The sequence below is a fragment of the Hippocampus zosterae genome, chromosome 4, assembly GCF_025434085.1.
Source record: "Hippocampus zosterae strain Florida chromosome 4, ASM2543408v3, whole genome shotgun sequence".
Lineage (NCBI taxonomy): Eukaryota > Metazoa > Chordata > Actinopteri > Syngnathiformes > Syngnathidae > Hippocampus > Hippocampus zosterae.
In genome coordinates, this window is record NC_067454.1 from 2,131,326 (window position 1) to 2,158,062 (window position 26,737).

The 26,737-nt window shown below is 45.9% G+C and overlaps 2 protein-coding genes and 1 long non-coding RNA gene across 4 annotated transcripts; 2 read left to right on the plus strand and 1 right to left on the minus strand.

The window, feature by feature from the left end:
* Positions 1 to 273: 273 nt before the first annotated feature.
* LOC127599018 (protocadherin-20) lies at positions 274 to 5,847 on the plus strand. Its single transcript, XM_052062641.1, has 2 exons — positions 274 to 615; positions 1,652 to 5,847. Exons 1-2 carry the CDS (start codon positions 568 to 570, stop codon positions 4,262 to 4,264), a joined length of 2,661 nt encoding a protein of 886 aa, XP_051918601.1. The 5' UTR covers positions 274 to 567; the 3' UTR covers positions 4,265 to 5,847.
* Positions 5,848 to 16,736: 10,889 nt separating this feature from the next.
* Positions 16,737 to 26,379, minus strand: tdrd3 (tudor domain containing 3). 2 transcript variants are annotated; one of them, XM_052062660.1, is made up of 13 exons: positions 26,166 to 26,379; positions 25,410 to 25,494; positions 24,613 to 24,678; positions 23,925 to 24,082; positions 21,926 to 22,067; positions 21,695 to 21,766; positions 21,385 to 21,528; positions 20,690 to 20,827; positions 20,257 to 20,431; positions 19,290 to 19,412; positions 18,328 to 19,217; positions 18,027 to 18,152; positions 16,737 to 17,605 (listed from the first exon to the last, which is right to left on the minus strand). In XM_052062660.1, exons 1-13 carry the CDS (start codon positions 26,201 to 26,203, stop codon positions 17,489 to 17,491), a joined length of 2,274 nt encoding a protein of 757 aa, XP_051918620.1. In that variant the 5' UTR covers positions 26,204 to 26,379; the 3' UTR covers positions 16,737 to 17,488. The 2 variants fall into 2 exon arrangements, with proteins under 2 accessions (XP_051918620.1, XP_051918619.1); XM_052062659.1 differs by lacking the exons at positions 25,410 to 25,494; positions 26,166 to 26,379 and adding an exon at positions 25,130 to 25,377.
* On the plus strand, positions 24,078 to 25,361 carry LOC127599125 (uncharacterized). Its single transcript, XR_007962006.1, has 2 exons — positions 24,078 to 24,318; positions 24,502 to 25,361. It is a non-coding gene; the product is annotated as an uncharacterized LOC127599125 (long non-coding RNA).
* Positions 26,380 to 26,737: the final 358 nt, after the last annotated feature.

Here is a 26,737-nt window from a genome sequence, read left to right on the forward strand (position 1 = left end):
AATTATTTAAAGGCTCAATCCAGAATCAGACCATATCACTACTTATGATGCCAAGATCTGCCTTCTGATCTTTTTTTTTTTTTAATTTCCTGAACAAAATGGCTGTTCTAATGCCCTAATCATATGAGCATACATGTGCCCCACCTACGCTTGTTCTTTCGCTTGCAGATCACTCACATCATGGCAGGACATTTTATATTCGGGTAATTCAGGCCATTTCAGACAAACCTGTTACAATTCATATGGCCCGTGCTGCACATTGCATTGAGGAGTGCGTCGCGAAAGGCCAGGCGTGCCATGACGTGTGTGAATAGCATGTGAAAAGCGGAGTCGGTGAACTGCAGACGCCCTCGGCGGACATTTGGGCTCATTGGTTGGCATATGGGACTGATTTGCATGTGGTGGGAGTGTCCTGAGCCAGCCGTGGGATGAATGAGCGGTTCAAGTCAGACAGCAAGTCGGCTTTGGACTAAGCAGACATCTGCATGGCTCAAAATGCCTCGCCTCTGTCAAATGCTGCGCCTCCTGCTATAAGTGGAAAGGGCTGGAATAGGATATACCATAAATATGGTCGAAAGAACACTCCTAGGACTTGGCCCGAGAGGGGAAATATGGGTGAGTGTTTTTTTTTTGTTCCCCCCCCCCCCTCCTCAACTTTAGAGTAGAAATTGACAAGAATCTACATTGGCAATTTTGTTTAGCTGTAGAGCATGATTGACAACATGAACTGGTCTTTTTTAAATATAAACACTGCAATAATATTTATATATATATATATACATATATATATATATATATATATTTATATATGTGTATATATATAAATATATATACACATATATATATATATTGGGCGGCCCGGTAGTCCAGTGGTTAGCACGTTGGCTTCACAGTGCAGAGGTACCGGGTTCGATTCCAGCTCCGGCCTCCCTGTGCGAAGTTTGCATGTTCTCCCCGGGCCTGCGTGGGTTTTCTCCGGGTGCTCCGGTTTCCTCCCACATTCCAAAAACATGCGTGGCAGGTTGATTGAACACTCTAAATTGTCCCTAGGTGTGAGTGTGAGTGCGGATGGTTGTTCGTTTCTGTGTGCCCTGCGATTGGCTGGCAACCGATTCAGGGTGTCCCCCGCCTACTGCCCGGAGACAGCTGGGATAGGCTCCAGCACCCCCCGCGACCCTAGTGAGGATCAAGCGGCTCGGAAAATGAATGAATGAATATATATATATATATATATATATATATATATATATATATATATATATATATATATATATATATATATATATATATATATATATATAAGGGGGCCCGGTAGTCCAGTGGTTAGCACGTTGGCTTCACAGTGCAGAGGTACCGGGTTCGATTCCAGCTCCGGCCTCCCTGTGTGGAGTTTGCATGTTCTCCCCAGGTCTGCGTGGGTTTTCTCCGGGTGCTCCGGTTTCCTCCCACATTCCAAAAACATGCGTTGTTCGTCTCTGTGTGCCCTGCGATTGGCTGGCAACCGATTCAGGGTGTCCCCCGCCTACTGCCCGGAGACAGCTGGGTTAGTCTCCAGCACCCCCCGCGACCCTAGTGAGGATCAAGCGGTTCGGAAGATGAATGAATGAATGAATATATACATATATTCACATGTCTCATGGTTATGTTGCAGGGATTTTTCATCCTTTTCCTTTACGCCGGCTCCCCGTCCTGTTTTGCGAGCTTCAGTCAAGCAAAAGAACTCCTCTATAGAATAAAGGAGGGGCTACCAAAGGGGACCTTCATAGGAGCCATTGGAGTGGACTTGAATTTGGATCTGACAGTTGACCCCCCCTATTTTTTCAGCCTGGCTCAAAAGAGGCTCGGCGAACAGTACGTGACGCTCAATAATCTCACCGGAGAGTTTTTGACGTCCGCCACGGAGATTGACAGGGAGACGCTTTGCCCTTCTAACCCGCACGGATACGGATGTTTCCTCTCGGTGGACGTGTTTGTGCTTCCGCAGCAATATTTTCAACTCATCAAAGTGAAGATGATCATCGAGGATATCAACGATAACAGACCAAAGTTCCCTGTGGACGAGATCGTGATATCCGTCCCGGAAAACACGGCCGTCAACGCTCGCTACGCGGTGGAGCAGTCCGCGGTTGACCCGGATCTTGGTCTTCATGGAGTGCAGACCTACTGGCTGGTGAACGACTTTGGCGTGTTCACGCTGGACGTGGAGGAGAACGAAGGAGGGGAGCTGACACCCTTCATCATCGTGACCGATTTCCTGGACCGGGAAACGCAAGCCGAATACGTCACAGACATCATCGCGGAGGATGGGGGGACCCCCCCTCTACTTGGCGCGGCCACTCTCAAGATTGTCATCTTGGACGTGAACGATAATTGTCCCCGGTTCGCCGAGTCGCACCTCAATCTCACTCTGCGCGGCAACGCCACCAAAGGGACGCATTTGGCACGCCTGCACGCTTTTGACCCCGACGTCGGAGCAAACGCTCAGATCGGCTACGCTTACAGCGAGCGGGTGCCGAGGGGGACCAGGAACTTGTTCCATTTGAACCGAACGACAGGCGTGATCAAATTAGCGGGGAAAATCGACGCCGCGGCGGCCGCGTCTTACAAACTCACCGTTCTGGCCAATGGACCCGGTTGTATTCCCGCTGTCGCCACCGTCGCGATTCGTTTGATCAAGGTTCGAACGGGTCCCCCCGTGGTCGTAGCCAGATACATCGCCCTTGAAAAAGACGGGGTGGTGAGCATCAAGGAATCTGAGCCAGCGTACTCCCCTATTGCTTTTTTTACGGTCAAAAATATCGATGCCGGTCACGGGGTGGACTGCCGTTTGGAGGGGGTCGGTCCGTTCAGGATCGGACCGTACCAGCTGGTCAAAAACGAATTCCTGCTCGAAACCACAGAGCCGCTGGACTACGAAACGGCTCGGGAGTATGAGCTGGTTGTGGTTGCGGAGGATAGCCAAGGGCTCGTCATCGAGACCTTCCTCAAGGTGCAGATTTTGGATGAAAACGACAACGCTCCGGTTTTCCGGCAGTCTTTGGTGGAGATATCTCTGGACGAGAACAATCCACCCAACACCTATCTCACGCAGCTCCAGGCCACAGACCAAGACAGCGACGCGCGAGGGGCGGTCATCTTTCTCCTGGGAGGCGACGCTCCCGCCATCTTTGTTTTGGATCGGCTGACGGGTATCCTGAGCGTGACCACGTCGCTAGACCGGGAGGAGAAGGATACGTACCGCTTTGTGGCGAGAGCGGTGGACCAGGGAACCCCTCGGAGGGAGTCCATTGCCACCGTGGTGGTAACCGTGCGAGACCGCAACGACAACAGCCCGCGGTTCATCAATAAGGATTTCACGTTTTTCGTGCCTGAGAACTTCCCGGGTTACGGCGAAATCGGGGTGCTCTCGGTGACCGACGCCGACGTTGGGGAAAACAGCTGGGTGGCCCTTTCCATCCTCAACGGTAGCGACATCTTTCTGATCGACGCCGGCCGGGGCGCGTTAAGGGCCAAGGTCTCGCTGGATCGCGAGCAACAGGGTACGTACCAGCTGTGGATCGAGGCCGTCGACGGCGGGGAACCGGCGCTCTCCTCCGTCACCATGGTGACCGTCCTGCTCTTGGATGTCAACGACAACCCGCCCGTCGTCCTCTTCCCTCAGTCCAATCAGTCCTACATGTTGGTTCTGCCCGACACTCTGCCAGGAACGTCCATCACGGAGGTGTACGCCGTGGATAACGATACGGGAATGAACGCTGTGATTGCTTATAGCATCATTCAAAGAAAGGGAGGGGAGCCCGGGTCCTTTTCCATCGACCCGGAAACGGGAAATATCACTTTAGAGCGGGAACTCAGCAACCGCGGTCTCCATAGCCTTCTGGTAAAGGTCAGTGATCACGGTCAGCCGGAGCCACTCTACTCCACAGTCCGGGTGAACTTATTTGTGAATGAAACTGTGAGCAATGAAAGTTACATCCGGAGTTTGCTGACAAGGGAGGCTGATATCGAGGACAGACCCTGGCAGATTGGCCAATTGCAAGAGGGACCCGAGACCTATGACATGTTTCCGTGTCAACCTGCCCTCATTGCCCTTTCGGTGACGTGCGTCGGGCTCTTCTTCTCCCTCGTTACACTGACGGCTTGCATATGCTTGAAAAGATTTCACAAGCGAAAGGCAAAATCCGAGGTTGAGTTACCTCTGAAAATGAAGACGGACTCTATGAAGGCTAATAATCGGAAGTTGGGCCACGTCTCAAATATCTGACGTCACGTCACACGTATTGATTATTTTAAATAGTCAATACGTCTACTGGAAAAAAAAAATATCTCGATCCGGGCGATTTCATTTTGACCTAATACCAAACGGAGGCCACTTTGTTAGGAACACAACGAAATACAACGCATCACCACAAGTAGGCCGATACAAAGACCTTCTCTTTCTAAGGTTAAAACGTAATATTTGTTAGCGGGCGGCCCGATAGTCCAGTGGTTAGCACGTGGGCTTCACAGTGCAGAGGTACCAGGTTCGATTCCAGCTCCGGCCTCCCTGCGTGGAGTTTGCATGTTCTCCCCGGGCCTGCGTGGGTTTTCTCCGGGTGCTCCGGTTTCCTCCCACATTCCAAAAACATGCATGGCAGGCTGATTGAACACTCTAAATTGTCCCTAGGTGTGAGTGTGAGTGCGAATGGTTGTTCGTTTCTGTGTGCCCTGCGATTGGCTGGCAACCGATTCAGGGTGTCCCCCGCCTACTGCCCGGAGACAGCTGGGATAGGCTCCAGCGCCCCCCGCGACCCTAGTGAGGATCAAGCGGTTAGGAAGATGAATGCATGAATGAATACATATTTGTTAGCGTACTTACATTTTTTTGGTGGTGCAGAATTGCACTGCATCATACTGAGAAGTATTTTTGAACATTTTGTCCATCTGATGCAGGGGCGCATGAGGACAACATCCACTTTTGATGGAGCCTTTTCGGTGAATCTCAATCTGTTAAATTGTGCAAGTAAACAAAATGGTCTGCTCAGTGAGTGTCGACGACTGCTTGTAGTCCGATTTTCTGACATTCCCACATTTGTGTCAGTGAAGGAGCAGAAAGCGAAAATAAGAAATGATGTCATCATGTATATTTTGCACTTTTTTTTTTCCAACTTCGAATGCACAGCTGAAAATTGTCTTATCACTGTTGGAGACCATCCACATTATTGTCAGAGCTGTCACGCTAATATACAAACACAATCTTTTTTTTTTTTGTATCAATGTGAGAATGTTTCTTGTAATATTTATGATGTGACCATGTATTTTGGACGTAACAGCCTGCAAGGAGTTGGTTACCTTCTGTATTTCCGCAGTCAAATGTTTCCCCAATCTTAAAATGTATGTAACGGCACACCCCGTTCACAAATGCCATTTAAAAGCTCTCTCTCGATGTCATACATTTGTCGACTGTGCAAGAGTTTGAGAATCTTTCGAAAATTGAGTTGTTTTTATTTTTTATTTTTATTTTTAAATATCCACACCGAATTTGATCCATCCATTTCATCGTGAAACCTGACCGAAAGGTCCGTTTGGACTTGGACGTGTTTGTAGACATTTCATGGCACGAGGTCTGTCTCTTCAGGTTTTGTTGAACTTCAAACTGCAACCTGTTCTAGCGGATCATTTCAGGTGCCATAGTTGGCAAGATACTTTTTATATTGACACAGTCAAGTCTTCATCGGACGCCATACGTGACACCGAGGCATTCGGTTGGCCTGTGTTACCCTCTGCAAGCGTGCGATTCTCAATGTGTCTGCGAATTTTGACAATGTGTGAGCGACAAACATTAAAAGTGCTTTTTATTTTATTAGACATGACCGTTTGGATTCGTATTTGCAAGTTTGACTGTTTTTTTTTTTTTGTTTTTTTCCGTAAACGGATAATGTAAGCTTGTGACATCAACGATACCACAAACATTGTCTTCGGAAACCCTCAACAAAAAGCCAAAGACGAAAATCCAGTTTGGCTGTCATTACCTGCTAAGCTGAGGGCTGGGCTGTTCACTTCCAGTCATGCATGGAAAGAAAACAAAAAACGCACGCATTCTTGCCTTGATTATTTACCTCTATTGTTTTGACAACATATGAAAGGGAAGGTGCGGTAAAAGAAAGAAAACTAATTGGGGACTCATGTCAAATGTGCACCCTCCCAATTAAGGAACTCAATGGTACCACATGACTTAAAAAAAAAATAATAATAATAAATCTTGCTTGGGTTTGGCTCGAACAACAACAACAGAAAAATGCAAACAAACCAGTGCTGGGCACGCACGTGCGGCGTCACAAATTCCAAACGACATCGCGGCAGCGGCGGCATCGGCGCATGTCATGTAAGCACAGAGCACATCAGGAGCGGCTCAGGATAATCCGTTCTAATCACCTCTGGCCACACACCACCCGTCACACATCGACTGGGCTATGATATTCATTTGACACACAAAATTAAAAAGTCAAATGGGGAAAAAAAAAAAAAAAGAAGACAACAACAATAAAAGTGCAATAAGATTGACAACAACTCTTGGCAATCTTGACGGAAGATGGAAATGTTTTGTCAGACCAAATGTCCGGACATTCCTGCCAAGTCGCGTCAATTGACAATGGGAGATGCATTCGATTTCAAAGCAAGTTTGGTTTCCCCACAAATTATTTCTTTTTGCTTATTTAGTCCTGTAATTGACTGGCAACCAGTTCGGAATTCAGCACACCTTTTTCCAGCAGATTTCCCATTTTAGTTTCTTTACACTTAAAATAATTTTGCCGTTGGTTCTAAAGGGGGGCGGCCCGGTAGTCCAGTGGTTAGCACGTCGGCTTCACAGTGCAGAGGTACCGGGTTCGATTCCAGCTCCGGCCTCCCTGTGTGGAGTTTGCATGTTCTCCCCGGGCCTGCGTGGGTTTTCTCCGGGTGCTCCGGTTTCCTCCCACATTCCAAAAACATGCATGGCAGGCTGATTGAACACATTAAATTGTCCCTAGGTGTGAGTGCGGATGGTTGTTCGTCTATGTGTGCCCTGCGATTGGCTGGCAACCGATTCAGGGTGTCCCCCGCCTACTGCCCGAAGACGGCTGGGATAGGCTCCAGCACTCCCCGCGACCCTGGTGAGGATTAAGCGGTTCGGAAAATGGATGGATGGATGGTTCTAAAGGGGAGAAGAAGAAAAAACCCTATAAATATCGCTTGCAGCAAATTATGTCAATAAAACAAACTTTTAGCCCTCAGAGATCCAGCCTGCGCCTAAATTGTGATGTTATGAGCATACTAATGGAGACAGCACAAGTGTAATTTTGTGATTTTTTTTTTTGGACAAAAATTGCAATTTTTTTTTCTCTGAGCGCCATTCATTCCGTCTAAAATCCTGCGCAGCTCAACGTGACCTCATCCTGCCATCACGCTTCCGACAAGCATCTTCAAACCGCGCAGAATATACTGGACAGCGCAGGTGAGACTTTGCTCTCTGTGAACTTTAGGACAACACATTTCTCCTTTTCACATAACACCGAACATATTTATGTACTGTATGTCCCGAAGCAACACAACCAAACACTCTTTGCAAGCGCAAGAACTTGTACAGCTGGTTCCTGTATAAAGGTTTCCGGTTCATCCATTATACAAACAGCTGGATAAATAGCCCAATGCCCCCCCACCCCCCACCAACTATCTGTCCCATCTGTCTCTCTGGCAATGCCCATCTGAAATTACATTAAATTGTTAATGGTGTTGACAGACAGTAATTACTGCACTGTATTATCTCTCCGATCCCATTTTGAGATTGACTTGACTGTAAATTTGGCTGCCATGAAACTCACCAAATAAACGCACAATGAAAAGAGCCAGGTCGCGTTACACCTGTTCTGATGAATAGGTAAGGCCACGTTTCACAAGTTCTCATATCAAATGTGGTCCCCACTTCTTGGCATGCAATACTGTACGCAGACACACACACACACACACGCACACGCACACACATACACACGCTTGCACACAATATACGAGTTCTTGCCCTTGCACGATCCCGCAATGCATAATGACTTCCATAATTTTACATTGTTGTTTTGCAAGTTGAATGCATTCCACCGCAGCAACGCACACAGATGCGAAACAGATTTATTTTGGCTTTGACTTGTGATTTTGTGTGATTCATTCTCTCATTGTCCCCAGTACTAGTCACGAGAGTCATTCATGTACAGTGATGTGGTTTATTGAAAGAGGTCCCCCCCCCCCCCCCCCCGCCCCTCTTTTTGTCCTTCCCTCACCAATAATAATGACGTCAATACTAAAATAATGGACAGGATGTTTGCAAACAATCAAAACTGCAAAAGAATAATGCAAACTCGTTTTAAATGGCGTGTTGTGGATAATACAAGTCAAGCTAATGATTTTCAAAACAAGTTACAGTAAGTGACCAGCTGCAGACGAAGCGGCATTTGTGGAAAATTGTATTTGAAAAATCATAAATCTGTATCACTGAGTCAAAAACATTGTAAAAATGCTCACATAAAAACAGCACTGGGCGGCCCGGTAGTCAAGTGGTTAGCACGTCGGCTTCACAGTGCAGAGGTACCGGGTTTGATTCCAGCTCCGGCCTCCCTGTGTGGAGTTTGTATGTTCTCCCCGGGCCTGCGTGGGTTTTCTCCGGGTGCTCCGGTTTCCTCCCACATTCCAAAAATATGCATGGCAGGCTGATTGAACACTCTAAATTGTCCTTAGGTGTGAGTGTGAGTGCGAAGAGTTGTTCGTCTCTGTGTGCTCTGCGATTGGCTGGCAACCGATTCAGGGTGTCCCCCGCCTACTGCCCGGAGACGGCTGGGATGGGCTCCAGCACCCCCCGCGACCCTAGTGAGGATCAAGCGGCTCGGAAGATGAATGAATGAATGAAAAAAACAGCACTTTTTTTTTTATTAAGTAATCACAACGCCGTTTTGAAGTTAAGGATGTAAAATTTGTTTCAAATGAATCTAAAAGTGTTTTGGAATCATAGTTTGGGGTATATTTACATGTTAAACTATTTGTATTGACAATTGAAAAAAAAAGTAAATTTCCTGGATTTGCAGAGGATAGGAGCAAATGTCAACCATGAACAGGCATCACTTGTATAGGCACATTTCTACACTGAAAAAAAAAACAAAAAACGTTTTTTTGTTGAATTTACTCGATTTGATTTCATCAATTGGTTGCACAAAATAAAATCAGCAACGTTTACTTTAAATAAGTCAGCTAGAAGTAGAATACACATCCAAATCTGGCTCAAGATGATTTTATTTTGTGCAACCACTTGACAAAAACATTCATCTTTATCTTCCGAACCGCTTCATCCTCACTCGGGTAGTGGGGGGTGCTGCAGACTTTTTTTTTCAAACATCACACCTCGCTCTTTGACACGCGTTGTCTTCTGTCATGCCGTCAATGTTTGCTATGTGGAAATGTCAGCAAGAGCCCAAACCCACAAGGAAGTCAAGCAAAGAGCTACTGAAGCACATAAGCCATCGATGCCCCTTTTCCATCCGACCCTTCTGGGGGAGGAATAATAAGAAAGGTGCCGTTTATGATCCGGCTGTGGAGCCGAATTCTCAAATCAGGCCAAGTGTCAGATGATCGCTCCTTGTTAATATTAGCCATTCATGCATTTCAGGAATCTTTTCTCTCCGCCAAGAGGAACTGAGTGCTTGCACCACATTTGGCAAAGAAAACGCGCCGCACATTTTCAGGAATGATTTGGAAACATTGGGATATAATAATTTGTCCCCCCCCCTTTTATTCTAATTTATGTTCATTCATTCATTCTGAATTGGTTGCCAGCCAATCGCAGGGCACACAGAGACGAACAACCATCCACGCTCACACTCACACCTAGGGACAATTTAGAGTGTTCAATCAGCATATTTTTGGAATGTGGGAAGAAACCGGAGCACCCGGAGAAAACCCACGCAGGCCCGGGGAGAACATGCAAACTCCACACAGTGAGGCCGGAGCTGGAATCGAACCCGGTACCTCTGCACTGTGAAGCCGACGTCCTAACCACTGGACTACCGGGCCACCTTAATTTGGAAACATTGGGATATAATAATTTGTCCCCCCCCTTTTATTCTAATTTATGTTCATTCATTCATTCTGAATTGGTTGCCAGCCAATCGCAGGGCACACGGAAACGAACACCCATTCGCACTCACACTGACACCTAGGGACAATTTAGAGTGTTCAATCAGCCTGCCACGCATGTTTTTGGAATGTGGGAGGTAACCGGAGCACCCGGAGAAAACCCACGCAGGCCCGGGGAGAACACGCAAACTCCACACAGGGAGGCCGGAGCTGGAATCGAACCCGGTACCTCTGCACTGTGAAGCCGACGTGCTAACCACTGGACTACCGGGCCGCCTTAATTTGGAAACATTGGGATATAATAATTTGTCTCCCCCCCTCCCCCACACACACCATTTATTCTAATTTATATTGATATTCCTTAAAAAAAAACAATTCTCAAGTTTATTGGGGCTTTTGTCTGTATTCATATTCACATGTACAATGAGGTCTTTTCTGATCTCGTCAGGCACAATCTCTTCCTCTGTTACCGTTTATATCATGAAAATTATTTGGTTGCCCGTGTCCAAAGTCATAAAAAAAGACATATGAAACAAATCTTGTATAGCTTGGCAGCCTTCCACTTGGGAAGCAACACATCTAAAGACGGTCGATCTGCTTTCATTTAAGTCTGTCTGTCACTTCAAAAGCGCAACAGGAAAGACCGATATTAATCACAGATGCTTTCAACAAAACCATCTTTGCCATGCCCGTTACTCTAAATGCAAAAAAAAAAAAATAGTCAGAGAATTGTGTCCCGATCTAATTACCGAGCAGAACCAATGACCTCCATACCTTCACCTTCGAGACTGTTCTGCGGAAGAATTCTCACGTTCCTTTGATCAATCAAAGTGGTCAGAGTTTGATGTGTCGTGCCTCCTTGGCTGCTGTGAAACACACAAACCAGATGCTGAAAGACTTACTTTGTGGGGCAAAACAGACGGAATGAAAAATGGCAGGATGGGTGGACAATGGGAGGTAAAATGCCGCGTACCACCCTCAACACCGTATCGTCTGTTCCAAACTGGCAGGTGACCGGGCGTGCAGATTTGAGAATTTATTCTGCTGCCACCATCAGAAGTTACAGAATCTGCTAAAACAAAGAAGTATACATACAGAAAGATGCGAAAACAGCTAGTGGCGGGTAGCTGATGCCTCAATGACTGAATTGACACATTCCATAAACTGTGTTGACATTGTATTGATACAGTGGCGGTCGGTCGACATTGAACTCTGCTGTATGTCGAAAATCATTGCAAGTCAAGTCAATGTGTATCAAAAACACATGTTGGCTGGATTATTGTAACGCACTTGACTTTGGAGTCAGCCAATCCTCCATGGAGCGTCTCCAGTTGGTCCAGAATGCCGCTGCTAAGAGGGAGCACATAACTCCTACTTTGTTTTTTGAGTAAAATGTAGGCTGAGGAAAAAAAACAAACAAAAACAAAACAATACTCCAGTTGAGTTCAGATACCCCATCCATCCATCCATTTTCCGAACCGCTTAATCCTCACTAGGGTCGCGGGGGGTGCTGGAGCCTATCCCAGCCGTCTTCGGGCAGTAGGCGGGGGACACCCTGAATCAGTTGCCAGCCAATCGCAGGGCACACAGAGACGAACAACCATCCATGCTCACATTCACACCTAGGGACAATTTAAAGCGTCCAATCAGCCTGCCATGCATGTTTTTTGGAATGTGGGAGGAAACTGGAGCACCCGGAGAAAACCCACGCAGGCCCGGGGAGAACATGCAAACTCCACACAGGGAGGCCGGGGCTGGAATTGAACCCGGTACAGCCTGCCATGCATGGTTTTTTTTTTTGGAATGTGGGAGGAAACCGTAGTACCCGGAGAAAACCCACGCAGGCCCGGGGAGAACATGCAAACTCCACACAGGGAGGCCGGAGCTGGAATCAAACCCGGTACCTCTGCACTGTGAAGCCAACGTGCTAACCACTGGACTACCGGGCTGCCTCAGATACCCCAAATTTCTAAATAAAAAAAAATATATTGCTTGGTGACTTGACAGCTCTTCAAAACTCAATCGAAGCAGAATAAGAGGATTAGCAAGCTGTCATTTGCAGTGACATATCAAAAAGTGTGGGAATGGGGAGCTGCACAAAAACAAACAAACACACACTAAATGACAACAAGCAACAAAAAATAAATCACACCACCTGGTCTCAACAGTTCTTGTTCATGTGGCGCCAGAGCCATAAAGTGCGGCAACAGCGGGACCATAAAAGTGACTGAAAGGTGCTTGACTTTGTTTGCGTTGCCGCGTCGCGACATCATCTTGCAAAGGCGGGGATCGATATCCAGCTGCTGATTCATCACTCAGCTTTGTTCCCCCCCCCCCCCCCCCCCCTCTACGATCAAACGAGCAGGTCCTGTCTGACCACAATATTGTCATGTGGTATGAGTAGCACAAGATGTAGTTGGCAACAAATGGGGGGGGGGGGGGGGGGGGGCAGCGTGTTGGAGGAATGACCCGTGTAGGCCGCGGACCCCTGCGCACTGAAAACATCCATTACTGCTTGACAAGCAGCCAGCTCATTATGTGCCGAATCTCTCTGCTGTGGAAACACAGACATTTTAAAACCCACAAAACTTTGGCCATTTATGTTCTTCTTGCAGCAGTCAGTTAAATGTTACGGAGGCCCAGGCATGACATTTGGAGGGGAAAAAAAAAGCTTTGTACACAATACAATACTGTTCATCAACATTGTGTAAGAACGATAAGTGGATTAACTTGACAATCAATGCAAACAAAGACAAATATGATTATGCGCCAAAAGTATCAAAACAAATCAAATCTCAAAATGCACTCTGAACTGCTTATGCCAACTGTAATAGGAGCTTTCTCTGACCCTTTGCTTATGAGGTGATTTTTTGCCCCCCGTTGAACTCATGTAAGGATTCCAAATAATCCCTGTAAGCACGGTGATGTTAGAGTTGACCAAAGTTGGACTCCTTTCGGCAGTTAGAGGAGTGACACGGGGTCAAGGGGCCGATATCATTCGGTGTCTCTCAACTTGCCACCCATACGTTTCAAACCAAATTCTAACAAGACCAACGACCGACGTGTGCCTGGTCAGTGCAACATCAGGTTACTTGGATGCAAATGTTTCCGTGATTTGTCACACATGGCGTCCGGAACAGCGTTCACAGTACGAGTGACATTTTGCAATTCAAATAGCATTTGCCAAGGGAGATCAACAAAGCAGTCAGATCAAGTCACTTGTTGACATGTGATTCCACGCGCATGCTAAGAAGGTGGCTGGGCTTTATTGTTGTGGATCGAAAGGTTTGCATGGACTGTGTTTATTTTGCATTCATGAGCACTGACACACACGCGCACACACACACACATACTGAAGTCATTTTGGTAATCTAACTGAAGCAAAACAAGTTTAATGTGGTTTCTTGCCAGACAATTACTACACTCTTTTCTGTAGAGCAGGGGTCCCCAATCGCCGGGCCGCTGACCGGTACCGGGCCGCACAATAAGAACTTAAATTAATTCCGTCGTATTTCTTTTGGAATACGGAAGATGTTTTATTTTGAAAAATTGCCGGATTCTCTGTTACATCCGGCTGTGTCACTTGACATACGTCAAACCACGCTTCTCCGTCACGTGACTGATTACGCTAAAAACAAAACACCGGAGCTTGCTAAATTAGTAAAATAAACTGCTGGAGATCGCAAAAAAAGTCGGCCTCAAAAGTACGTTCGAGACAACAACTCTGCCGGTGTTCTGGATTCAAGTTATGGCTCTGAGATCGCCACAATAGCACTGTTGCCATTTCCGACATGCTACCTGTGTTGAAGCGGGGGTTTTGTGCAGCAACGGCGACTAAAACAAAACGACGAAGTAGACTCGACACGAAGCACACACTTCAGGAGTCATTGTCTCCTATTACCCCGAGATGGGACCGCCCGCTTGCAGAAAATCAAGCTTGGCGCTCGCACTGATTCAGCATTGTGGTGAGTTGAGATTTTCATGCACTTTGAATTTGTGTTGTATCGTATTTTGAAGACATTAAGACTGTAGCGATCAGAGTGTTGCGGCCAAATTGGACGCTCCTCGTGTTTATCTCGAAAACCCCCCAGTGTTCATGCAGATCTTAGCATATTATTTTGTAGTATTTCTTATATATTTCTTATATCTTCCGAGCCGCTTGATCCTCACTAGGATCGCGGGGGGTGCTGGAGCCTATCCCAGCCGTCTCCGGGCAGTAGGCGGGGGACACCCTGAATCAGTTGCCAGCCAATCGCAGGGCACACAGAAACGAACAACCATCCGCACTCACACTCACACCTAGGGACAATTTAGAGTGTTCAATCAGCCTGCCATGCATATTTTTGGAATGTGGGAGGAAACCGGAGCACCCGGAGAAAACCCATGCAGGCCCGGGGAGAACATGCAAACTCCACACAGAGAGGCCGGAGCTGGAATCGAACCCGGTACCTCTGCACTGTGAAGCTAATGTGCTAACCACTGGACTACCGGGCCGCCCCACCTTAAATGTCGGTCAGTGAAAATATTCTGACATAAACCGGTCCGTGGGGCAAAAAAGGTTGGGGACCCCTGCTGTACAGTATGTAACCTGATTTCAACTACATATTTTGAACAATATACAGAAATTGGTAGTTGACAAAAAATATAATAATAAAAAATCCAAGCTGCTCTCCAATGAAGGTAATACAAAAACTCGACCCTACAGCAGTTACTGTTTGAGCAATCAAACATTGATGCAAAGTTGTTTCTGGTCGACTTTATTTCTCTCTAGAGAAGGGACAGAAAGGTTTGTGTTGTTCGAGTTGATGTAGAAATGATCCAAGAAAGGGCACATTGACGGGCATTACAAGGTTCAGATATCACTGCCACAAAAGGTACCATGGTGGGGATTGGAGGGTCAGGTAAAACCAAAGATAATGGTCATTGACGATGAAAAGTGACATGAGAGGAGGGAAGCGGGTGGGAGGCAAGCAGGCAGAGAAAAGGGCATGTTGTTGTGGGAAAGCAGGCGAGTCTCCTCTCGTGGGGCGCAAAGCATTCCTCGGGTAGTGCTGAAGGTGATCATGTTGCAGAACTGATTGATGAAGATACAAAGATGCAAATACACCAACTACAGAGGACTGTTTTTCATGCACCGCCTTATAAATACTCGGAAACATCAGGGTCAATATCAGATTATTTAGATCAGTGAAACCCTTTTGTTTCGTAAATAATTACCAAGGTTTTTTTTTTCTTTCAGTCAGGAGTGGCACAGTGTCAACTTGTTTGCACGTCCGACTCACAGTGCACAGGTGCAAGGTTTGATTCACTTCCTGTGAGGAGTTTGCAATTTCTCCCCCCCTGTGCCTGCGAGGCTTTTCTCCGGTTCCTCCCACATTCCCAAGACATGCACGGCAGCCTGATGCAACAGTCAAAATTGTCCCTCGGTGTGATTGTGAACACGAATGGTCGTTCGTCTCTGTGTGCCCTGCGATTGGCTGGCAACTTGTCCAGGGTGTCCCCTGCCTACTGCCCGAAGACGGCCGGGATAGGCTCCAGCGCGCCCTCTTGTGGATAAGCGGATTCAAAAATGGATGGATGGATTGATTTTTTTTTCTGGCGCTTCAGCCTTGCTCGGAATCATCCATCCATCCATCTTCCGAGCCGCTTGATCCTCGTTAGGGTCGCGGGGGATACTGGAGCCTATCCCAGCTGTCTTCGGGCAATAAGCGGGGGACACCCTGAATCGGTTGCCAGCCAATCGCAGGGCACACAGAGACAAACAACCATTCGCACTCACACTCACACCTAGGGACAATTTAGAGCGTCCAATCAGCCTGCCATGCATGTTTTTGGAATGTGGGAGGAAACCGGAGCACCCGGAGAAAACCCACGCAGGCCCGGGGAGAACATGCAAACTCCACACAGGGAGGCCGGAGCTGGAATCGAACCCGGTACCTCTGTGTTCAGAATCAGAATCCCTTTATTTTTAAACCAACGCACATTAAATTCAGGTCCCCCTTATCTTATATTATTCTAAACTATTAATTCAAAATGAAATGAGAGTCGCTTTTCAAAATATTAGCGGTCTGATTGAAAATCTGTCCTTGATGACTATCTGCACAAATGCTTTGAAGAGCTTCACTTTCGGTTCCTCTTGGATAACTTTCCATATTAGCGCATATTCATTATTCATTGGCGCTCGCCCGGCGCCTCAGTAGGAAAATAAAGCAAATCTATTGGACTCGTGACACAGTAGAGCACCGCAACCTCAATTGAGCCCTCGTGCATTGTCCATTTGTCTCCTGCCGCAGGTGCGGGTGTAATTGGAACCCGAATATTTTGGGATGTGTAAAACTTGTCCCTCACACAGTGCTAGTGGCATGTGTGCGGCGCTTGAAGAGCCATCCATCCCCTTTTGTAATGTGCAAAATGATATCTGTGCACTGCAAGCATCTCAATTTCAGGGGGGGGGGAGGGATTGTTTTACACGGGGGGATTTGCTTCAAAGAACGAGACAAATGAGCGCGGGGATGCTTGCCCCCCCGACGACGAGAAGCCAAAACGCATTCGGGTTTTCGCTTGCTACATTAGTGTCATTTGTTCAATCAAAAATGCAACAGACGAGCTAGCTACATCAGGTTTTATTTCAACACATCCTTTTAAGAAACCCGCATAATTACAGTCATATCCAACACAAAATCGAATGCTCAGTGTCAGTTTTTGCTCCGCTTTTTTTTTTTTTCCAGGTCGGCATGGCTCACTGGAAGAGTGCTTGTTTCAGGTTGGTGGTTCGATCCATGGCCATTTGCGAGCATGTCGAAGTGTCCTTGAGCAAGATACTGACCCCCCCCCCCACCCCCAGTTGCTCCTGATGCTGCGTCATCAGGTGGCCAATGAGGTAAGAGTGTAAAGCGCTTTGACGACCCGAGGTAGAAAAGCGCGATACAACTAACAGCCTGTTTACCGTTGCCATTTTTTGCATTGTAAGCCCTTTGAAAAGCCCTCCAGCTCCCAACAGTGTGCAGACATCAGAGTTGAGGGAACACTCGCGGGATTGATGAAGACCGTAAAAACGTGATTGTGAAAACACACTTTCAAGCTAATTACCGCAATCCAAAATGCATCGAAGAAGGAGAGGTTCAAGGAGGAGGAGCAAACATTCTATATCCAATGCGTGATTCCAGTCGTCAAATTTTAAACCCTGTAGATGGGTCGTGTTAAGACGCAGTAAGACAAGGTTAGAAAAATGTCTTTGAATTAATGTGATGCTGAAAGATTCTTTCCTTCATTCAGTCCATTTACGGAAGGACAATCATAGCACTGAGGAGAAGACCCTGCCAACTAAAAATAAATTCAGCCGCCAGACTAAATGGCGCCATCAATCCCGTGCCCGAGGTGGCTGGTAATACTGTTGGGTTGGTCTTGTGCGCCTCGGCTGTCCATCTCCACCACGGCGAAACTCGAGAGAACTGTCATAGTAGCCGTCATCTTCCTCCTAACATTTGACAAAGTTGAGGGTCCTTCAGATGAAATGTCAGTCACATTTAATTATTTGCATTTAAATAATGTAGCTTGGGATTTCCATTCAACAGGCCCGTTTGTTTTCATTTCTTGAGAATAATACGACCGCTTATTTCTTTACTTTTTCATGTCTTTAACTCTTAGGTAACTGCTTTTAAATATTGGACTTTTAAGTATGTGAAGCACATTGAGTTAACTTGTGTATGATGTAACTGCTTATAAATATTGGACTTTTAAGTATGCGAAGCACATTGAGTTAACTTGTGTATGAAATGGGCATTTTGCCCTTAACAATTGGATACAGTGCAACCACAAAAGCCCAGTTATCAGTCAGACAGTGAAAATGAGTGGGATAAATATTTCGTTTGTCATTGATGTGTCATTTTCAACCTTACCAAGATGTCAGCAGTAACAGGCTTGAGGTTATAGAGGAGGACCTCTTCGCAGTTTCCATAATCGCTAAACACGACCACGGCTGTGGTGCCTGATGGATGCACGGCATCGATTCTGGCATGGTAGAACTTTATCCGCATGTCGAGAAAAGGCAAATTGTCAATGCAATGTCAAATCCAGAGCACTCTATACATCTCCATCTGGTTCATGAAACATCTTGAAGCTTCATTTTCCCATTACTATCGATTATCATAATGTCTGCATCAGTGTGTGAGGTTCTAACGAGTGGGCGCCAATACATACCTTACCGTCTTCCCAGTACAGAGCAAGACACTGATCTCCAGGTTTCCATGTCTGATCGACATTCGTACTTTTCATCGCCCCTCGAGGACCTTGACCTTTACCTGGCCCAGACTTTCTTTTGGGTCCGAAATTATTATGAGAGTTCCGCTTAGGAGGCTGCTCCCTGTAGGTAGGAACAGTTGTGTTGGTAGGCTTGATCGGACCAGTTCTTATGGGTGCCACATCTCCGTTTTGGTAATTAGATGGACCCCCTGTCAGGAATTGTGAATCCTGAAACATTTGGACTTCACAGGATGTTCGGAAGCTCCCTCCCTTTGGTGGCGCATCATCCTTTTGACGCACAACATAGTCAGGTCGGTCAGGTTTTGCCTTTCGCCTGAAGTTGTTTAGGTTAGGGTTCGGGATTACGTCATTTCCTGAAGGATTCGGCGGTTTGGATGAGGGTGCGTAGTCCTTTGCCCCTCTCCGAAGAAATGGGCCAGCCGTGTTCCCACCATCATCGTTTCTTGACCGCTGCGGAAATGATCCAACTGATTCCAACTGCTGTTGCGTTTCCTTGGAATGAGTAAACGATGGCGCGAAGCAAGAGGCAGTAATATGTTCCTCATCACTTCGGTCATTCGGTTGTCTGTCTTGTGTTCCCCGTGATGACCTATCTTGACCTTTCCACTGCTGGACTGATGAAATTTGGGAGGTCGTACAGTCCGAAACGGGCTCCTGTCCTGGTTTGGGAAAGTCTGCGTCCCTGTGAAAGCGGGGTGGCCTGTCATTCTTTTTTTGCCGATGATCGTTATGGGAGGAGAACTTTGCGTGAGAAGCTTCTTTGGAGTAATGGTCTGAGCCATGCCAATTATTGTTCTCGTGTCTCTGGGGGGGCTGGCTCTTTGGCTCTGAAACACACACAAAAAATGGAGCAATCAAATGCAAACACTGGCTGAGGCAAATCCGTCCACTTTACCCACCATCAATGGAGAAAACACCCATCTTCGATTCCAGGAAGTCAAAAAGAGTACTTGGGCCAGAGGGCCTTCCTCCAGCCTCCTGGTCCTCATCATTCTTGAAGCGGCCTCGTCCCCTACCTCTGCCTGAACAGGGCGCCACAAATACCAAAATAATATGGACATGTTATTTCTTTCCCATTCTTGCTTGATGTACAACTTTAATTGTTCAACAGTTCGGGACTCCATTTGGCGCTTCACAATGCGCCACATAGTTTCAATGGGAGTCAGGTCTGGACTGCTGGCAGACTGGTCTAGTATTCACACTATTTTACTACAAAGTCACACTGTTGTGCAGAATGTGGCTCTTGCTAAGCATGGTTGTTCCTTGTCCCAGACAAAAAAAAATGCAACTTATACTCCAGCGAGACTTTTTTTCCCCTTTTTGTTGTCCTTTTCCATGCTGCATTTTTGTGACAAGAGTGACTTGCCTTCCTGGACGATACGGTGTGTGTATTTAGTATATATCACAAGAAGTAAAAATTCAGTTTATGTTGCCTACATTGAGCAAAACGTACAAGCAGCCCGTGTGACGCTTCTCATCACCGATATGTCTGTGCAAAAGTAGTTGAAATGATAAATCATATTAGGTGTTGATTACTGTCATGTTTTCATCAATTATAGTTAAAGTGTGATTGATTCAATTGTTGGATAAAAATCCTCAAGGGGAATTTTAAGGACTTCAGCTCAGCAAATTGGAGAGTTTTCACACCTTGTAGTGGATGACAAACAATTCTCAACCCTTGGTAGCAAAGAGTTATTCTGTTGGATATTTGTAACTGATATTAAAGGCAGGAAAGACCAAGTGGCACAAATGTCAAAATTCACCTTTTGTCAAAATTGAACTAAAGTATAGACGTGATCATTTTGGGTATATCCCTCGAACTTCCCACTGCCCACATATTTCAGATCATGCCTATCAATTACAAACCTCGAGGCTGAGGCTTGTCAGCGACCGCAGAGTTGGATCTGCTACTCGAAGGCCCCGTGAGAAGACTGTTGAGTGCCACCTCAAGATTGTTGTTGTTATCCATCAAGGCCTGCCGGGCTGCCTCCTTGTTAAAACCCATATCTAGGATGTCCCTGAGGGCACGCTCATCCACCACCTGTGCATAGAGTAAGACAGAGAACAACAATATTCTTTAAAGGAGGTACACAATGTTAATTTGTGAATCCTCTCTCTCTCTCTACCTCCCACCCTCCTTCCCTCCCTCTATATATTTGCGAGAATATCAAGCTACCTGAACAGCGGCTCAAGCACCACAATAGATAGGAATTCGTCTCTATTAGTAATGAAATGAACACACATGTAACAGTCTTATTTAAACAGCCCTAAACATTGGACTGAAATCGAGTCCTCTCACCAGATCTCGATAGGTTCCCTCTTGTCTGTTGTCATGTCTATCAACCCTGTCTTCCCGCCTGTGCTTGTCACGGTTCCGTGAAGTCGTGGCGGATAAATTGTTCCCTGCGTTTCCTCCTCCACCAAATATACGGGGAGCCTAATGAGGAAAACATGGAGCAACATAAGGAAACATGCTTGGGTGGAACAAATAAACACACAATCAAAAACAAAAAAACAAACAAACAAACAACAACTAAGCAAATGCATATATGCAGCCGGGTCACCCAATGGACTCAGATGGGTATTCGTGTCTGTGTATGTGTGCCCTGCGATTGGCTGGCAACCAGTTCAGGGTGTCCCCCGCCTACTGCCCGAAGACAGCTGGGATAGGCTCCAGCATGTAACCCTTGTAAGCGGATTAGAAAATGGATGGATGGATGGACATTAGTGGTGCACAGATACGCACATGCACTGAAAATATAAGGACAACCGATTCACACCATAAACCGCTTGCCTAATTTTTTCAGTGAACGTACTCGATGCATGTTTTGTGTACAGAACTTTGGTACAGCCGTGGCTTTGGTCAAAGCACTACCTCAATAATGTTGAGTGGAGAAACCAGTCTGTGGCACAAAACAGATTGGAAACTGCTGCCCTCGAGAACTGCATAAAATCTTGTCATCTGCAACAAGCCAGTCGATGCAAGTCAGCTACCTCTTTGCCTTTGGCCACTTCAGCAATGGCCGCCGTCCGCTGTTTTGCAAACTCGTCATTCTCATCAGCAATTTTGACGACGGTCTGAAGGGTTTTTCTCTTGTCAAGCGCTTCACTGTCCATTTCATCCGTTTTTGTGTTCTTCTGCGGAAAGACGCCACATAAAATTGATCTTTGTGGATCATAAAGCATTAGTCATTGCAACTCTATTTCCAATGTGGTTAAAACGCTGGTTAAATTTTGTAATTGTTTGTACCTTTAAGGGAGTGATCATATTCAAATCAAAGATGAAGCCAGTCATGGCACTTACCTGGCCAAACGCCAAAAAAGGAGGCGGCCCACCTTCTGCTCCGATGTGGTTTCTGCTGTGTTTAGCCAGACTCTAGTGGAGTAATAACTTGGTTAGGAGGGTTTTCAAAACTAAGACACACAAGATGATAGACAGACAGTGTTTATTTCCATAAACGTGTGTTAGGATTTCTTAACCACAAAAGCTGAGACTTAATTTACATTAAAAAAAAAGGAAAAATTAAATCCTTACACGTTGCAGTTCCCATTTCTCCACCATGTGTTCGACTTCTCCACCAAGAATAGAAATGTTTGAGTCATCAAGAAGCAAAAACCCATTTCTAACCAGAACTGTACCCAGGAGCTTAATTTTTGTTCCGGGGGGAGTATTAAGGCTGAAAAGAAAGCAAAATGAGACGTTCGTGCACAAAAGCAATTTATACATTTGCTGGTAAGCTCATGAAATGGTTCACTTTAATTGTAACGCATCCGATTGGAAGAAATTGAGCCAGTGGGATGTTTTTTTTTTGGGGTGGGGGGGGGGGGCAATAAACCAGTACATTATAATACAAATCCAAATAATTCCAGCACTGGTGCGACACAACCTCCTTCACACTAAACATTAGCTACGAACTTTTGTTGTTTTTTTTTTTTTCCCAGATGCCAATCTTAGCAAAAAGAGGCAGGAATTATGATGAACACTGTCAACTCAAGTATAGAACAAAGTGAGGCATGGCTGTCACTGGTGACCTAGTTGTTACAAAATCCAAGCCTTGCAATGATCACTATTTGAAATGAAAAGCGCCATGCCTCCTTGTCATGTTTCTGAAGAGTTGGACTTGATATTCACAATAAACTAAAGGGAGTGGGGGGGGGGGGGGGGGGAGCTGGTAAGACATTTTTGTCTTCTGTTATCCAGAGGATATCATCAATTTGAGTGAAAGCACAAGACAGCTGGAAAAGTTTCCAGGATACTCAGAGATATTCTCACTCATTCATTCATTCATTCATTTTCCGAGCCGCTTGATCCTCACGAGGGTCGCGGGGGGTGCTGGAGCCTATCCCAGCTGTCTTCGGGCAGTAGGCGGGGGACACCCTGAACCGGTTGCCAGCCAATCGCAGGGCACACAGAGACGAACAACCATCCGCACTCACACCTAGGGACAATTTAGAGTGTTCAATCAGCCTGCCATGCATGTTTTTTTTTTTGGAATGTGGGAGGAAACCGGAGCACCCGGAGAAAACCCACACAGGCCCGGGGAGAACATGCAAACTCCACACAGGGAGGCCGGAGCTGGAATCGAACCCGGTACCTCTGCACTGTGAAGCCGACGTGCTAACCACTGGACTACCGGGCCGCGGTATTCTCACTGTTTCGCGAAAACATGCCGAGTACAATTTATTCCCTGTACATCTGCGACTTCTGCCGCTCACTTTTGTCAAATGCATGTTTATGGCCAGAGGAGTCCAAAAATGTTGCCCACGTATGTAAAGAGGAGACTCATGCTACGCTTGTCTCTCTCTCTCCCCCATCAGGAAGTCAAAGCCGCTCCAACTGTACATGCAGTCTGGTCACCATGGAAGCAGTCACCAAGGCCACCAGTACTTGGCCAGAGGAATAAATCAGGCCTGGAATCGTTAGATCAGCAGCCACCACATGGAAATTGCAGATAAAGGGAAAACAGAGCCATGTGCGCGGGCGACGAGCGTTGACAAGGAGGTTATGTTCACTGTGGGCAGAATTTCACATTTGCTTATACACAACGAAGGTGCAGGTTAATGTGGAGCAGACAAATATGCATTCTATTTTTTTATTATTAAGACAGAAAAATAGTCAATGTCAAGCATGGAGTATTCTGTGCAATAAATGGAGCACAGTTAAAAATCAACCATGCATCCATTTTCTAATCCGCTTATCCCGCGGGTGTGCTGTAGCCTCACCCAGCTGTACACCCCAAACTGGTTGCCAGCCAATCGCAGGGCACACACAGACAAACAACCATTCACGCTCGCAATCACACTTAAGGACAATGTCCAATCAAACCTGTCCTGCATTTTTTTGGAATGTGGGAGGAAACTGGAGTACCCGGAGAAAACCCACGCAGGCACACAACTCCACACAGGAAAGCCGGAGCTAGAATCGAACCCTGCGCGTTTGCACTGTGAGGCTGGCGTGCTAACCAGTCGACTACCGGGCCGCCATTAAAAATCAACCATATGGATAAAAATGCAAGAAGCGGTGACTGCCGCACCTGATTTTGGTCAAGTGTTGAAATTCCAATCCAGCACAGGTGGTGTGGCCATCTGTCATTTGCAGGCGCAGCATTCGCGGCCCTCCATGGGACTCGATATCTTTTGGTGCAGAGATATTCCTTAACTTCTGCAGCTGCAGAACACATGGACCTTCCAGCTGGCCATATAGAAAGAGAGAGACATTGGCAAAAAAAAAAAGTGATGCAAATTGACAGCTACAACAAAGTACAAAATGCATTTCATTATTTGTTTTCTTTCAGATACATCGCATTTGGAGCAATTGGGAAGATGATCACAACAACGGAGTCCGTGTTTTTAGTCCATTCCCTTGCAGAATGGCTCTCAAACAAGCAATCCATGCAAATGCATGCCGGAATGGGTGAGGAAGGAAAGGTGGGTGGAAAACCTATCACCTGTATTTTGCAGGCTGAGTTGGCATTCACTTAACAAGAATCGATCATGCAAACTGCATAGCCAGCATGCCGCGTGTATGTGTGGGTGGTGGTGGTGGTGCAACACATAAAATTACGTGTTGCTCTCCTGACGGCAATTCGAACATTTCCACTTGTTTGACAGTCGGGGCATGAGAACAAAAGCGGATGCATCTATCTCTCCTATTTGAAGGTGTGTTGGGGCCATCTAGTGACATGTAGAAGTAATGCAAGCCAGCTCATCTGTGCAACTCACCTTTTCAACCCTTCCACTATTGATATCGGATGGCAGAATTTGTCTTCCAATCGGTCTGAGATCCGTCTGCAAAAGAAATGTTGCTTAGCTGCAAAAATGGAGACGGCTGACACCAGCAACAATTAACCTTTGCTCATCTTTGAATGATTTGCTTTCACTGGAATGTGTAGTAGAAGGACAACGATCTGCTTTATGCAAACATCACCCCCCCCCCCCCCCCGACCCCCACCCCAAGGCTGGATGTACAAAAAGGTAACCTGAAGCCACTGCATCTGATGTCTTGGCTGTGTGCTAAAACTCTCACAACTTCAGACATCTCTTGCATCAAGTAGAACTAATCCCAGAGCACCAAACTTAAAACAAAAAAATGGGTTTACGGTCGGTGAACACCAAGTTTCAGCTAAATCTATGCAATATATCCCAAGAAATGGCGGTACTTGAAATATATGAAATATTGAAACGATACTGTTTGTTCTGTTGGGTTGAGGTGAAGATCATACACATTAAAATCTCTCACGCATGTCTTGATGGATGTTGCTTTGTGCATTGGTGCATCAATCAGGAAGTTGAGAGCATGAAGTTCCAGGAAATCTGAAGGCATTTGGCATGTCAAGAGATTTGGGCTTGGGGATGGCAAACTATCTGTTCCAACGTCCTTGCCCATTGTAGAGGGATCGATTCAGACTTGGTTTCAGAAGATGTGTAAAATTAAGTAACTTGACTCTGACTCGAGTAAAAAAAAAAAACAACGATGTGATCAGAACATCTGTGGGAAATATTTATACAATCGAACTCACATCAAGTGCAATGCGAATAATATCCTTATGTGTCATGTTCTCAACAGATCCTTTCAGTTCAGCAATGCCTTCATCACTGAGGTACCTGCGGAGTAAAAACAAAAACAGCCTATGAGAGAAACAAATAAGCCCATCAACTTAGTGAAATAATACTCGCTCCTTATTAAATGTCATACATTTTCTATTGCTGTAAGCAAGTCTTGAAAACTTTCACCTCATGAAACTCTTATCAGCAGTAGCTATTATCGATAATAATCGATTGTACAGTAACGGCGATTTTTAACGAAATGGGAAAACGATATATGCTGCAAACGGGCCGTCACTATTCATATTTTATTCTGAGCATTAATATTACTAGTGATGGCAGCAGTAGCATTGTTGTTATCATTGTATGACGTAATCACGAAACCCGTGAAGCTGTTACTCCAACTGCAACGATGTTCTGAGTTTCAACCCCGCTGCAAACATTCAGAATTACACTTTGATGGTGTTCTGATGAGATGTGCTTTCTGGTGTTTTTCAGTACGCTTGATTGCGCACTATTTCTTTCCAGACAAGCACAGCGGTTAGCCTTCCTTAGTTCCGCGGTACATCGCTAAAACGTTGTGGTTCCCCTTTCGCTTTAAGGCCAAGACTATATTTAGATATACTAAATGTTTAATTGTCGTGGGTGTGAGTACAGAAGCAAGAAGTCCAAAACAACTGGACGCCTTGGTCATCGATTTGCGAAGCAATGTTCGCTACCATGCGACTTACCAGCCCTCGTTGGCCAGGGACTCCACCAAAGTGGACATTGTTGTCCAGTAGACGTATATATGACGACTCAAATATACCCAAACACACACCCGAAAAAAAACCTCATACAAATCACGCTATACTCTGGTGCACATATCCTTGGGTAAAAATAATACTGTAATAATAATACCCGCTACGTCGAACAACTTAAACGTCACCCACGTCACTATTATGCGACAGGACGGCGTGCCAAAGAGTTCAAAACAGTGGCCACATTTTCGTTTTGTATCAAAGGTGGCAGGTAGTAAGGCACGGCACATTGTGAAATATTTGTGTTTGTTATTTTCGCAATGAAATCGGTTAAGTACAGTAATTCAAATCAACGGCATTTCAACATAATGCAATTCTGATTCCCCATTTTGGAATGTTGTAAAAACGTTGTTGTAAACACATTATTTACAATTATGACGAATAAAGGATATCTTATCTTATCTTAATATTCAATGTGACATGCTATCAGACATTATGAAAGGGATTTACTAGTTTCTTTTTTCCCAGTTGTTTACTATGATATGATACACTACCTGCAACAT

Coding starts and splice junctions, on each gene's coding strand:
- tdrd3 (XM_052062659.1), bottom strand. CDS start 25,276: ATGGGCAAGGACGTTGGAACAGATAGTTTGCCATCCCCAAGCCCAAAT. Junction 20,828..21,384: donor AAGTGGCCAAAGGCAAAGAG/GTAGCTGACTTG, acceptor TTTCCTCATTAG/GCTCCCCGTATATTTGGTGG. Junction 19,218..19,289: donor GGGTGTTTTCTCCATTGATG/GTGGGTAAAGTG, acceptor TGTGTGTTTCAG/AGCCAAAGAGCCAGCCCCCC.
- LOC127599018 (XM_052062641.1), top strand. CDS start 568: ATGGTCGAAAGAACACTCCTAGGACTTGGCCCGAGAGGGGAAATATGG. Junction 616..1,651: donor GCCCGAGAGGGGAAATATGG/GTGAGTGTTTTT, acceptor GTTATGTTGCAG/GGATTTTTCATCCTTTTCCT.